This window comes from Sciurus carolinensis, chromosome 16 (assembly GCF_902686445.1).
Source record: "Sciurus carolinensis chromosome 16, mSciCar1.2, whole genome shotgun sequence".
NCBI lineage: Eukaryota > Metazoa > Chordata > Mammalia > Rodentia > Sciuridae > Sciurus > Sciurus carolinensis.
The window spans coordinates 43264471-43276184 of NC_062228.1; the positions used below are offsets into that span (position 1 = coordinate 43264471).

Consider the following 11714-nt stretch of genomic DNA (forward strand, 5'->3'; position numbering starts at 1 on the left):
CTGTGATTCCTAAAACCAACAGGGTTCCACATTGATCCCTGCTTCACCCAAAGCTGCTCTTGCTCTCAGGTCTCCACTTCAAGGTCCACACCCTCCAAGAGCCCTGAACCTCTGAACCTCTCCCTGATGGCCCCACAACCACAGGGCAACCTCATGACCCATCCAAGCAGTGTCCTCTGCCCTGCCTCTCAGTGCCACTCTGTTCCAGCCCTGCCCTCGCCAACACTTCTCATCCTACCTTAACCTCCCACCTGGGTACCCAGCTCTAGTCTGAAGCCACCACCTTCCCGGGATTTCTTTAGTCAACACCTAGAGAGGACAGGGTGGTGACCTAGGTAAGCAAACTGGACGTGAGGCACCTAACATGTTACCACTTCCCAGAATCCTGTTTGAGGCTGTGCTGCGCTCCGCTCCGGGTCTCAGCCCACTCCCACAGTACTTCCTCCTCTACTCCAGTCTCTCAGCTCTCCAGAACGCTCAGAGCTCTGTCCCTCCCCAAATGACCCACCCCTGCTGCTTAGTTTCTACCATCCCGACCTAGTGAAGCGTCCACCTCCCCAGGGAACTGAGACCTCCCGATGCTGGGGACCCGGGCAGCCTTGGACACCTCGGAGCACAGGCTGTTCCATGAACTCTAATGACACGAGGAGCAAGAGTGAAGACCTGGGAGGCTGCGTAGCAGGGAGATGTTCGGGTCACGCTCTCTGCTCACCAGCTCCGCTCAGACAGGGGACACCGTGTGTCTGAAACCTACGAGCAGTGAGTGCGCGTCTCCTCGCTGGGTTCTGGTCCTCTGAGGATTCCGCCCCATTCTCCAGAATATAAAGAGGCATTAAGGACGCTTTGCCTCTTCACGCACAGCTGTTGGTGGGCGGGAGGACCTCGGAAGGCGACCCACGCGGGAGCAGTGAGCGCCGCAGGACCCTGCAGGACCCAGCAGGATCGCCCCGGACCAGCGGCTGGGCGCTGGCAGTTCGCCCGGGGACCGGTCGCCTCGCCGCTGGCGCGCTCGTGACGTCAGAGGCGGGCGCCACACTTGAAAGAGGGTGCGGGAGGCGCGGCCGCGGCGGGCCGCGGTCATGGAGCTAGGGCGGGAAGCGCGGGAACTGGGTTGCTGGGCGGCCGAAGAGATGCGGGTGCCCGCGGGGTCCCGGGCCCCGGAGGCCACGCTGCGCAGGTGAGCCGGGCGGGCAGCAGGGTCCCCCCGTTCTGTAGAGAGTAGCGACAGAGCACCCCACCGCGCGCTGAGGCCGCCGCTCCCGCATTACGGACGCCTCCGCACCTTGGCGCGATTAACCTCAAGAAGACCATCCTGGATTTGAGGGACAAGCCCTGATAGTGACCCCCACACTCCCACCCCCCTCCCTTAGCAATAACCACCACCGTGGAGACTGAACCTGTAGGAGTGATGACCCTGTCTGCTGGTAAGAGAGCACTTCCGGGCAGACCACCTCTCACCCCACCTCTGGAAGTAACTGGAGAAAGGAGCACCCCACATGGAAGGAGGATGCCCCTGTACTTAGTGAGAAACTCATCCTCTTGTGACTGAGAAGGGCCTTCCTTCTGCCAAAAAGTGAGAACTCCTTAGCAAAGACTTTCCCCACCACCATCACCTAGGAATGAGCATCCTTCACCTGTGTGACGCCCCAGACATAACCTTACACACTGTCCCCACAGGCTGTGTCTAGGACAGGGGGCTGACATCTGGGCCTACATCTTGCAGCATGTGCATAGTCAGAGGTGAGCCAAGTGGGATCAGGGGAGGGTGCGGGAAGGACACAGGCAAGGCTCACAGTAACTTTCTTCTACCTCTCCACTATAGTAATGTCAAGAAAATCCGGGGAAACTTGCTGTGGTAAGTGCTTCTCATTGCCATGCCATCCTATCTTCTCCAGTCCTACCTGGTCTTGTCCCCACCCACAGCCTCACACTTTCTGCCCTTCCCCTTGCAAACCTCATATGTATCCTAACTCTGGCATGGTTTCTTCAGGTATGGCCACCAGGACAGTCCAGAGGTGAGAGGCCTATGCTGTAAGATTCCCTTTCACCCAGGAAAGAACTCATACATCTTCTGCTCTAGGCCCTGCTGGGTGCTGGATATGCTGGGGTCATGGGGTCACAAAAAACCCTGATGCCTGCATTCCTAGGCTTACAGTCCAGGGGGAGCCAGAACGCAACTGGTGCAATGGCACAGTTGGGGGTATGCCCCATCAAACCTGGTGAGGGGAAAAGAGGATGGGACAGGTTTGGGAGAGATGCAGAGGCCAGTGTGGGATCCATTTGTATAAGGAGCACAGATGACATCCAGGGGGAGGCTTCCAGGAGGCCTCAGTACTCCTCCATGTGGGGCTCAGGGACGAGATTAGCACTGAGACAGAAATGTGTCACTAGCCTGGACAAAAATACCTGCTGGGAGAATGAGTGAAACAATCCTAGGAAAAAAGAGGGAGGCAGAGAGTGTTCCATTGCTTCTGTGTCAGACACGGAAATTGCACAGGAAAACTCCTTGATCACTCCCTGGCAGTTGAGGGGCCTGTTGCCTCCCCAAAGTTAGTCAGGCCAGGCTAAGCCACAGTCAGAGCAAGCATCTGACCCTATACTGATCCCGCCAGGTCCGTCGGAAGTTGGAGCTGGAAGCAACTGCAGCTCGCCTGCGGACAGAGATCCAAGAGTTAGACCAGAGCCTGGAGCTGATGGAGCAAGAGACTGAGGCTCAGGGTGACCCATGGGGCCAGGAAGATGGGCACTGTAATGCTGGGTGGGGAAAGTACTGAACCCTGTTTCTTCCACAGACATGGCTGTGGAGCAGATGCTGCAGAGCACATGGGACACCCAATGTCGAGCTCTCCTCCTCCGGGCCCAAACTGGAGCCCTGCGAAGACAGCAGCATGGACTTCGAGTCCCAGTACAGCAGCTGCAGAATCAAGTCAGGCACCTACAGGACACAGAGAGGTGGGCCTCATCCTCCCAAGATACCACCCCTCACCATGGTGGCTATTCATTCGCCTTAGAGAGCCAGTATTTTCCCTGATCCCTCCTGGATTCCAGAATTCTCCCACTCTTAGGATTTAAAGTCCATTTGGCCAGTGAGTTTTGTCACCATCTCTTAGGTAACAATAGTAGACACAGGACAAGCCCCTGGCCTCCTGGAGCTTATGCTGTGATACAGAGAAGGCAGACTGCAAACTAGGAAACAGACCCTGTCCTTTTGGGCAGAAATAAGTTCAATGAAGAAGAAGCTGTGAGACAGAGGGAGAGGTGTTTGATACCTTAGCTAGGGTGCTCAGGACAGACCTCTCTGAGGAGGTAACTTGGGTTTGGGCACGAATATTCATGTGGAGGGGAATAGCCAGAGCACCAGAGTTCATTTTCCAGAAGAACAGCCAAGAGGCAGTACAGCTCAACATTCGAAAGGAAGAGGGACAAGGTGAAGAGGTAAGGTTGAAGAAGTGAACCCAGGGCCCCAGAGGCATTGGGATTTTATTAGTAGATGGAGTTCATGACCTGCCTTGGCCATTTATAACTATTTGTGCTTGAGCAAGGTCCTTAACTTCTTTGTACTTCAATTTCTAAGATCTGTGAAATGGGTAATATTCATATTACCCTTCTTATGCTAGATATGATAGTTATATGTGATCAGGACTGCCTGTTATCCACTGTTTTTATTTTGAGCATGTCAGGGAGATGTCCCATTGTTGTGGAGGGTTTTGAGCAGTGACTTGATCTTCCCAGGTTGTACGAAACCTGATTTCTGACCAATGGGTGCAGAACAGACTACAGGGGTGAAGAGCAGAGAGACCAGTGAAGGGAGCTAATGCAACACTATTAGGATAATAGTGGCCTAATCTTGGAGGTGGCCCTAAGACCCAGGCTCAGCAAAACCTGTGACTAGGCAGTCTGGCAGTGGGAGGGGATGGGGCCCAAACATCTGTCCTCCCAGGTACAACCTGCCCCAATGCAGTCTTCCTCCAGGAAGGCCAAAGTGGATGTGACCTTTGGACCCCTGACATCAGCAGCTATGGCCCTGGAGCCTGTGGTCTTGGTGAGTCTTGGACCATGGAGGAAGGGGTAAGGAGACTGGGTTCAGTCTGACATCTGGATCCCAATTATGTCCTGTTCTTTCCCAAGCGTGATGTCCGAAAAGCCTGTACCCTCCGGGCCCAGTTCCTGCAGAACCTCCTGATTCTCCAAGCCAGAGGTGGTAGCATCCTGTAAGTGTTCCCAAGACCCAGGAACTCTACAGAGAACTTTTACTTTGAGGCCAGAAAGTCACTTGTGTATTAATTCTTTGGTTGCTGAGAATGAGCTGTATCAGGTCCTGCCAGACCTGCCCTGACACAGTTCCCAAGCAGTGACCCATTATAGAAAGTGATATTCACATCTGTTGGGCTTGGGGAAGTCTGGGAGGCTCAGTCCAACCAGAAGAGACCCTTTCCCACTAAGGAAGCAGGGAGCTGAGGTATTTTCTGGCTTAGCTAGAGTCAAGAGGGCATCCCAGGTATAGTGTGCATGTAAAGGTCCTAAGCCTCGTAAACTGTGTGAGTAAGGATCTCCAGTCTAGCATGCCTAGATGGGCTCAGTTTCCACATGTGTAAAATGGGGACAATGACAATCCCCACATTAGTGTGGAGTGGTTATAATTACAGGGATATTTGATTTGTCTTATAACATTCTTTATCCCCTTACCCACCCCAATAGAAGCCCTTCTGATGACCACTTTGGAACTTCATACCAACAGTGGCTTGGCTCAGTGGAGGTGAGAAGGCAGGGCTGTCAGGAAAGGCCACACCTTCCAGCCCCATGAAAACTGTAGTGACTGCTCATAGACTTCATCCCTTCCTCATTCCCTCGGGGTCCTATCCTGCAACCCTGCCCCCACCTGGCCCTGATTTCACCCTTATGTCCCACCAGACACTGCTGACAACCCACCCTCCAGGCCACATCCTGGCTGCCTTGGAGTACCTGGCTGCAGAGCGGGAAGCAGAGATTCGATCCTTGTGCAGCGGAGATGGGCTTAGAGATACGGAGCTGTCCAGGTATGGAGTGGAATGTTCCTGCATTCAGGGCAGGCAGGTGGGTGGGTGAGTTGGGACGGGGTTAGGAACAGGCATGGGGTAGAATTGCATCCCAGTGCCATTGTGGCAGGTGGGTGATAACTGGCTACCTCCAAGTACCAAGGCAAGGATATAGCTATTCTCTCAGTAGCTTTGCCCCTACCCCAGCCCCCAGGCACCGGACCAGTCAGATTCCAGCCAGGCCTTGCCATCCATGGGGCATCTCATCCAGGTAACCACAGGCACCTTCCCAAGACCTACTCAATCCCCTCATCCTCATGGGTCATGCCTACAGAAACTTTGTACCCACCCCAGGAGGGCTGGCAGGCTGTAGGTGCACTAGTCACCCAGCGGGGTGCTCTCCTGAAGGAGCGTCAAAAACTGACTGGCCATCTCCAGCGTCTGGTGGAGGAAGTACAGAGACGTACCCTGGGATCCAGTGAGAGGTAAGGGGGCTCCCTCAGCAGAGGCCTCTAGACCATCTCTGTCCCAGGCATCTCCAGTCCTGGGATATTTCCTGCCTCTGTGGTTGCCTCTCTGCCTCCCTTTCCTCACACTTTGTCTCCCAGTGTTTGTGGTTCCTTGTGCAGATCTCTTCCTCCCCAGTGTAGGTCTCACTTCCCTTTCTCTCCTTTGCTGTCTCTGCTTGCCCCCCAGGAAAGCACTAATGCTGGGACTTCGATGCTGTGGACTGTGGGCAGAGCTCAAGGCTCTGCGAGCCCAAATTCAGGAACTGGAAGATGCAGCTGGGCAAAGGCAGCTTCTGCTAAGGGAGCTGCAGACCAAGCAGCAGCGGATCCTGCACTGGCGCCAGCTGGTGGTGAGAGGCAGGGCCTCAGGCTGGCAGAGGACCAGAGTGGAGGATTAGAGCCTTGTGACCAGGAACTGGGCCTCCAGTGGGGAGGAAGCAGGACACTTTGCACAGGGTACGAGGAGGGAAAGGACATGCAGCTAGTCTCAGTGGCTTCTTGGTTCCCCAGGAGGAAACCCAGGAACAGATCCGCCTGCTCATCAAGGGAAACTCAGCCAGCAAGACACGCCTGTGCCGGAGTCCTGGAGAGGTGAGATGGGTGTTGGGGTAAGGTGTGGAACAGGGGACTAAATCTGCTAGGGATGAGCTGGGTGGAGGCAGGCTGCCACCCACTTTCTCCCTCCCAACAGGTACTGGCTCTGGTTCAGCGAAAGATAGTCCCCACCTCTGAGGCAGTGGCACCTCAGAGCCAGGAGCTGCTTCGCTGTCTGGAGGAGGAAGCCCGGCACCTGCCCCACATTCTGCTAGGCACCCTGCTGCGGCATAGCCCTGAAGAGTAAGACTGGGGCCAGACCCCATCTCCCCTGCCATGGGTGACTGTCACTCCCTTCACCTCCTCAAAAACTGTAGCTCCAGGGGCTGGGGTTATAGCTCAGTGGCAGAGTGCTTACCTAGCATGTGTGAGGCACTGGGTTCGATTCTCAGCACTGTATATAAATAAATTAAGTAAAGGTCCATTGACAACTAAAAATTATTTTTTAAAAAAATGTAGCTGCAATGTTTCCAGGCTGCCAGACCTCACCCTCAGGTCACCAGCGCCAGTCTGGTCCACCAGAGCTTCTAGAACTCAAACCCTCCTCTCAGTGTTCTATCCAATCTGAACTTTCCCCCACCCCAGGTTGAAGCCCCTGCCCACGATCCTACCATCCATCCACCAGCTGCACCCCGCGTCCCCAAGGGGCTCCAGCCTCATAGCTCTGAGCCACATACTGGGGCTGCCCACAGGGAAGGTAAGTGCCTGTCCTCTATGACTTGTCTGCCCTCCTCCATCTTTACCCTAAGGTGACTGTTCTTCCCCCTCTCTCCAGGCACCAGAGCTGCTTCTCCCAAAGGCTGCCTCTCTTCGCCAGGACCTTCTGTTCTTCCAGGACCAGCAGAGTCTCCGTTGTGGGGATCTACTGCACATGAAGACCAGTCTGCCACTGGGACCATCCACCCAGGGTAGGCTGCGCTGCTTCCCACATCCAGCATCCCTGTGCATTCTCAGCACTGTCGGCCTCCTTAATAATGACAAACAAGACCCACTGCTCACTCAGTGCTTCCTGCGTGCTCAAAACATATCCAGTTGTTTGATCTGCATGGTAAGCCCATGTAGTAAGTGCTACCATTCTCCCCATTTTACAGAAGGAAACTGAGGTACAGAGGGCTTAGTAGTTTGCCCACATGGTAGAGTAGGGATTGAACCTAGGTAGTCTGACATGAACTCCTAACCACTAGACCACACTGCCATCCGCTTGCTAAGTACTCACTCATGACCCCCAAATAGTGTGCTTGAGTGGTTAAAAGCTAAGCTGTGGAGTTAAACTACCTGGATTTTCTTCTCAACCATTTCCCTTCCTTGCCATGTGATCTCCCCATGCCTCAGTTTCCTCCTCAGTGGGGTAAGCAAAGTAACAGTATCATACAGAGTTGCTGGGAAGACTCAGTCAGCTGACCCAAATAGGACATTGAACACTTGGCAGGCAGTAAGCACTTTGTGTCTCTAGTGTGATTGTAACTGTCTCTGCATTCACATGGTCTCTTTGACTCCTCACTGTGAGGGATGGGATTATTTAGAACCTCAGTTTGCAGATAAGGAAACAGAAACTCATAAATGTCCAAGATGCCAGCCCAAATAGTTTGATAAGGAGTGAGGAGACAGCTGTCCAGCCCCAAGGAACCCATGGTAGAAGCACAGAGCAAGGAATCAAAAGATGAATAAATGGAAGAGGTAAATTGATGAGAGATGAATTGGGGACACCATCAGGCAGGTAGGAAGACACCATTTTCAGACCTTTGAGTTTGGGGCTCCCTGCCTTCCATCTCACCCCAAGGAAAAGGAATAATGTGTAGGAAAATTAAGAACAGTCCAAGACATCACAGTATGCCCCTACTTCATGAGCATCATTTTTGTTGTTGTTTTAGTTTTGGGGGTTTTTTTGTTTTGTTTTGTTTTTTGGGGGGTTTATTTGTTTGTTTGTTTTTGATACCAGGGATTTAATCCAAGGATGCTTTACCACTGAGCCACATCACCACCCCTTTTTATTTTTTATTTTTGAGACACGGTCTCATTAAATTGCTTAGGGCCTCGCTAAGTTTCTGAGGCTGGCTTTGAACTTGTGATCCTCCTGCCTCAGCTTCCCAAGCCACTGGGATTGCAGACATGCGCCACCATGCCCAGCTGCATAACCGTCTTGAACTTTAATGGATCTATAACTTCCCTCTACTCCAAAGAGCAAGTTTGTTTGTCTTCTTCCCAGTTTCCTCCCCTCAGTATATTATCCAAGCCTCCTTATTCAGGTGCTTCAGCTAGAAACACAACCGTTGTCCTGAATTCCTCCCAGATCCCAACCTGCTCTCACACCTGTCACACCCTGTGGGTCCAATCTCCAGAGTTCTTCAGTCTGCTCCCTGCCCTACTATCCTACCACTCAGTTAAGTCCACTTGCCAACAGATATAGCTAAAGAAAGGACAAAGGTCAAGATCGAGGTCACAGGGCAAGATGGGATGGAGTCAGGATTCAGGCACCAGGGATCTGCTCATGCTACTAAATACACCTGCTCTCAACTGGGCACATGAAGAGGGACTAGGCCCAGTCACAGTCCTAGGAAGAAATACCACAAGAGTTAAGACTGGGGAGAAAGCCTTGCAATGAGGGATGCTGGAAAGGGCTTCCTAAAAGAAAAATGGTATCTCATATGGGCCCTGGGATTAGGTCAGACTTTTTCCCAGTAATAATGAGCAGGAGCCACATAATACAGACTCAAATACCAGACTGAACACTTGGCCTCTGTCTTGGCTGAGGCAGGGTTGGGGTGGTGGCACACTGGGGAAACCTTGGTTCTAAGCAAAACAAGGAGAAGATGAGGTTTGGGTTTCAGAAAGATCGCTATGACTGCCAGGTAGTGGTTGCCAGGTCACTGCTCTGAAGTATGACCAGAGTAAGAGACAGACTTGGAATATGAGGGAGGCTGAGAGGGGAGTAGGGAAAAAAGAGAAAGAAACTCAGGAAACGGGAACTGAGGTTGTAGTTCAGTGGCAGAGCACTTGCCTAGTAGGCACAAGGCCCCAGGTTCCATCCCCAGTACTGCAAAAACAAATGTGAAAGGAACTAGACAGAGAGAAGACATTAACTAACTTTGGAAGCTGAATGGGTGGGCCATGAGCTGACAGAGCTAGGGAAGAAGTCATCCAAGATGAGACCTGGTGGAGGTAAGTGGTATTGCCTTTGACATGAGGACTCAGGAGGAGGGATGGGTTTGGGAGAGATGCTGAAGTCAAGACTAGGTGACTGGAGGCTTGGTGACCAATTGGCTGCAAGGCTTCAGCAAGCCAGAGGCCTCAAAGCTGCCTCCTGGGTTTCTAATTTTCAGAGCTGCTGCAGATCCAGGCATCCCAGGAAAAGGAACAGAAGGAGAACCTGGGGCAGGCTCTGAAGAGGCTGGAGAACTTGCTGAAACAGGCATTGGAACGAATCCCTGAACTACAGAGAGTTGTGGCAGACTGGTGAGAGGCGGGCACAGGAGAGGGAGGGAACCGGGCTGGGTGGAAAGTGAAGACTCAGGTCATGGTGATAGAAGGCCAGTGTGGGTCCTGAAGGCTGAGCCTTCCTCCTGACACCATGCTGTTTCCCAGGTGGGAGCAGCCAGGCCAAGCCACCCTCTCCGGGGAGCTCTGCCAGGGTCTGTCCCTGCCCCAGTGGCAGCTGCGCTGGGTTCAGGCCCAGGGAGCTTTGCAGCAGTTGTGCAGATGAAGAGGGGCCTCAAACCAGAATCAAGAATTTCACATCTGTTCACCCCAACAACTCACCTCCCCCAATAAAACATTGAAAGGAAAGCATGGCCCAAACCCGTAGCCCCTGTCTCTAGCCATGCCTGCCATCCCCCTCAGACTGTTCTGCTGCTCCTCTCAATTCCCTTGTCCCTGCCCTTTCATCCCACCAAAGCTAAGGGAAACGCATACTCTGGAGCACACTCCAGGTACCCTTTCAAGTCCCTCCACCACTTTCACCTCAGCAAATGTAACTGAGCACCTTCTCTAGGTGCTGGGGATACAAGAATGAATAAAATGGGCCAAAGTCCCTGCCTTCAGGAGTTGACTTATTAGGGTAGGGTGACAGACAATCGGCAAGATAAGTAAATAAAAACACATAATACGTTGGAAGATAAGCACTACAGAGAAAAACAAAGTGGTTAGGAGGTGCGATTTTTTTTTTTAATGGAGAACTACACTAGTATGCAAGAGTCACATGGGCCTCAGGAAGGGTCCGCAGGTGGAGGCTGCAGTGTGCACTGGAATGTGCTGGTGTGGAAGCCACTGAGGAACCCAGTGCAGTGGGAGTAGGGGGTGGGGTCAGGAGATAAGATTGTCTAAGGTTTTTATTTTTAATTTTTTAAAATTTTTTGTAATACTTTTACAAAACTTTTATTTTTATGTGGTGCTGAGGATGGAACCCAGTGCCTTACACGTGCTAGGCAAGTGCTCTGCCACTGAGCCACAACCCCAGCCCTCTAAGTGTTTATACTTTTGGGGTTTTGTTTGTTTCACATTGGAATCTGAGCCTTTTGGAATTTATCCTGGCAAACAGATTCAATAGTGTCTTATTTTGCATGTATCCCAATAGCACTTAATAAAAATTCCCAGTCAGAGCAGTAGGTGCCTCTGAAGAAGGGATGGATGGCAGGGATCAAATGAGGAGATGAGGAAATTTCCCAGGGTAACAGGATGAGTGCTCTCATATATCAAGAGCAGTGTGAGCCACACAGGTGGAGATCTGTCATCTGTACTCTTAAAGCCTGTGCATTTCACTGTCTGAATTATTCTTCCATTTATAAAGTAAAACTCTTGCCACTGGTCTGAAACCTTTCCATACCCTAAACTTCCATACTTCAAATTGTTTCTGGGTCCTTTCCAGACCTATTGTGATCTAACCCCTCTTGTGCCACTGCCACAGGGTTTTCATTATGAAGGCTTTGTAATACATTTTAGCCTCTGAAACAAGAAGTTGTCCTTTTGGGCTTTTATTTTTCAAGGTTTCCCTGTCTCTTCTTGCTAATTTTTTCTTCCAAATAAAACAAGCTTTATACTTAACATGCCTGGTTCCAGAAGGGAAACAAATACAAATGGTAATTTCATTGATGGTGCACCAATTTTACAAATTAGGGAGATTTGACATCTTTATGATCTTGAACCTTGCTACTCACTTTCTTCCTCACAAATTCTCTCCAGAGCCCCCTCTCCCAACTTTCCTCCTTTTAATAGCTGTTTCCTGGTCATTGCACATTTGCTTTCCTAAGCACAATCCTTAATATATCCCTTCCACTACTGGGTCTTGGCCCACACCTTCCTAATCACAGTTCCCAACCCCCACCTCCCTAATGAACTCTAAACACTAGCGTCTCTATTCACTCAACCTACTTAATTTTTTTCCATAGTACATCTTCTAATATACGATGTAATTTTTTCCCTCAGATAGAAATGTGAGCTTCATGAAGGTATAAACTAGAAGTTGATCAAACTTTCCTAAATATGACTTAAAAACCCATACACAATCAAGGAAAATATCAACAAAATTGATTGCATAAAAATAAACTTGCACTAGTACAGTGGTGCACACCTATAGTCCCAGAGACTTGGGAAGCTGAGACAG

At 51.3% G+C, this 11714-nt stretch overlaps 1 protein-coding gene across 6 annotated transcripts; it reads left to right on the plus strand.

The window, feature by feature from the left end:
• Window positions 1-643: 643 nt before the first annotated feature.
• On the plus strand, window positions 644-11714 carry Haus5 (HAUS augmin like complex subunit 5). 6 transcript variants are annotated; one of them, XM_047527477.1, is made up of 20 exons: window positions 644-759; window positions 862-1177; window positions 1678-1740; window positions 1823-1855; window positions 1991-2015; window positions 2613-2718; window positions 2793-2952; window positions 3973-4042; window positions 4129-4211; window positions 4696-4756; window positions 4912-5036; window positions 5223-5286; window positions 5370-5500; window positions 5712-5874; window positions 6035-6115; window positions 6216-6361; window positions 6704-6815; window positions 6894-7026; window positions 9439-9571; window positions 9701-11714. In XM_047527477.1, exons 2-20 carry the CDS (start codon window positions 1080-1082, stop codon window positions 9816-9818), a joined length of 1905 nt encoding a protein of 634 aa, XP_047383433.1. In that variant the 5' UTR covers window positions 644-759; window positions 862-1079; the 3' UTR covers window positions 9819-11714. The 6 variants fall into 6 exon arrangements, with proteins under 6 accessions (XP_047383433.1, XP_047383434.1, XP_047383437.1 ...); XM_047527478.1 differs by having other exon boundaries at window positions 645-759; window positions 4699-4756; XM_047527483.1 differs by lacking the exon at window positions 644-759 and adding an exon at window positions 1371-1424 and having other exon boundaries at window positions 1043-1177.

Excerpts from the sequence above, each read along its gene's own strand:
- Haus5 (XM_047527477.1), top strand. The coding sequence starts at position 1,080 with ATGGAGCTAGGGCGGGAAGCGCGGGAACTGGGTTGCTGGGCGGCCGAA. Across the intron at positions 2,719-2,792 it reads GCAAGAGACTGAGGCTCAGG|ACATGGCTGTGGAGCAGATG; the intron begins GTGACCCATGGG and ends TTTCTTCCACAG. Across the intron at positions 5,501-5,711 it reads ACCCTGGGATCCAGTGAGAG|GAAAGCACTAATGCTGGGAC; the intron begins GTAAGGGGGCTC and ends CTTGCCCCCCAG.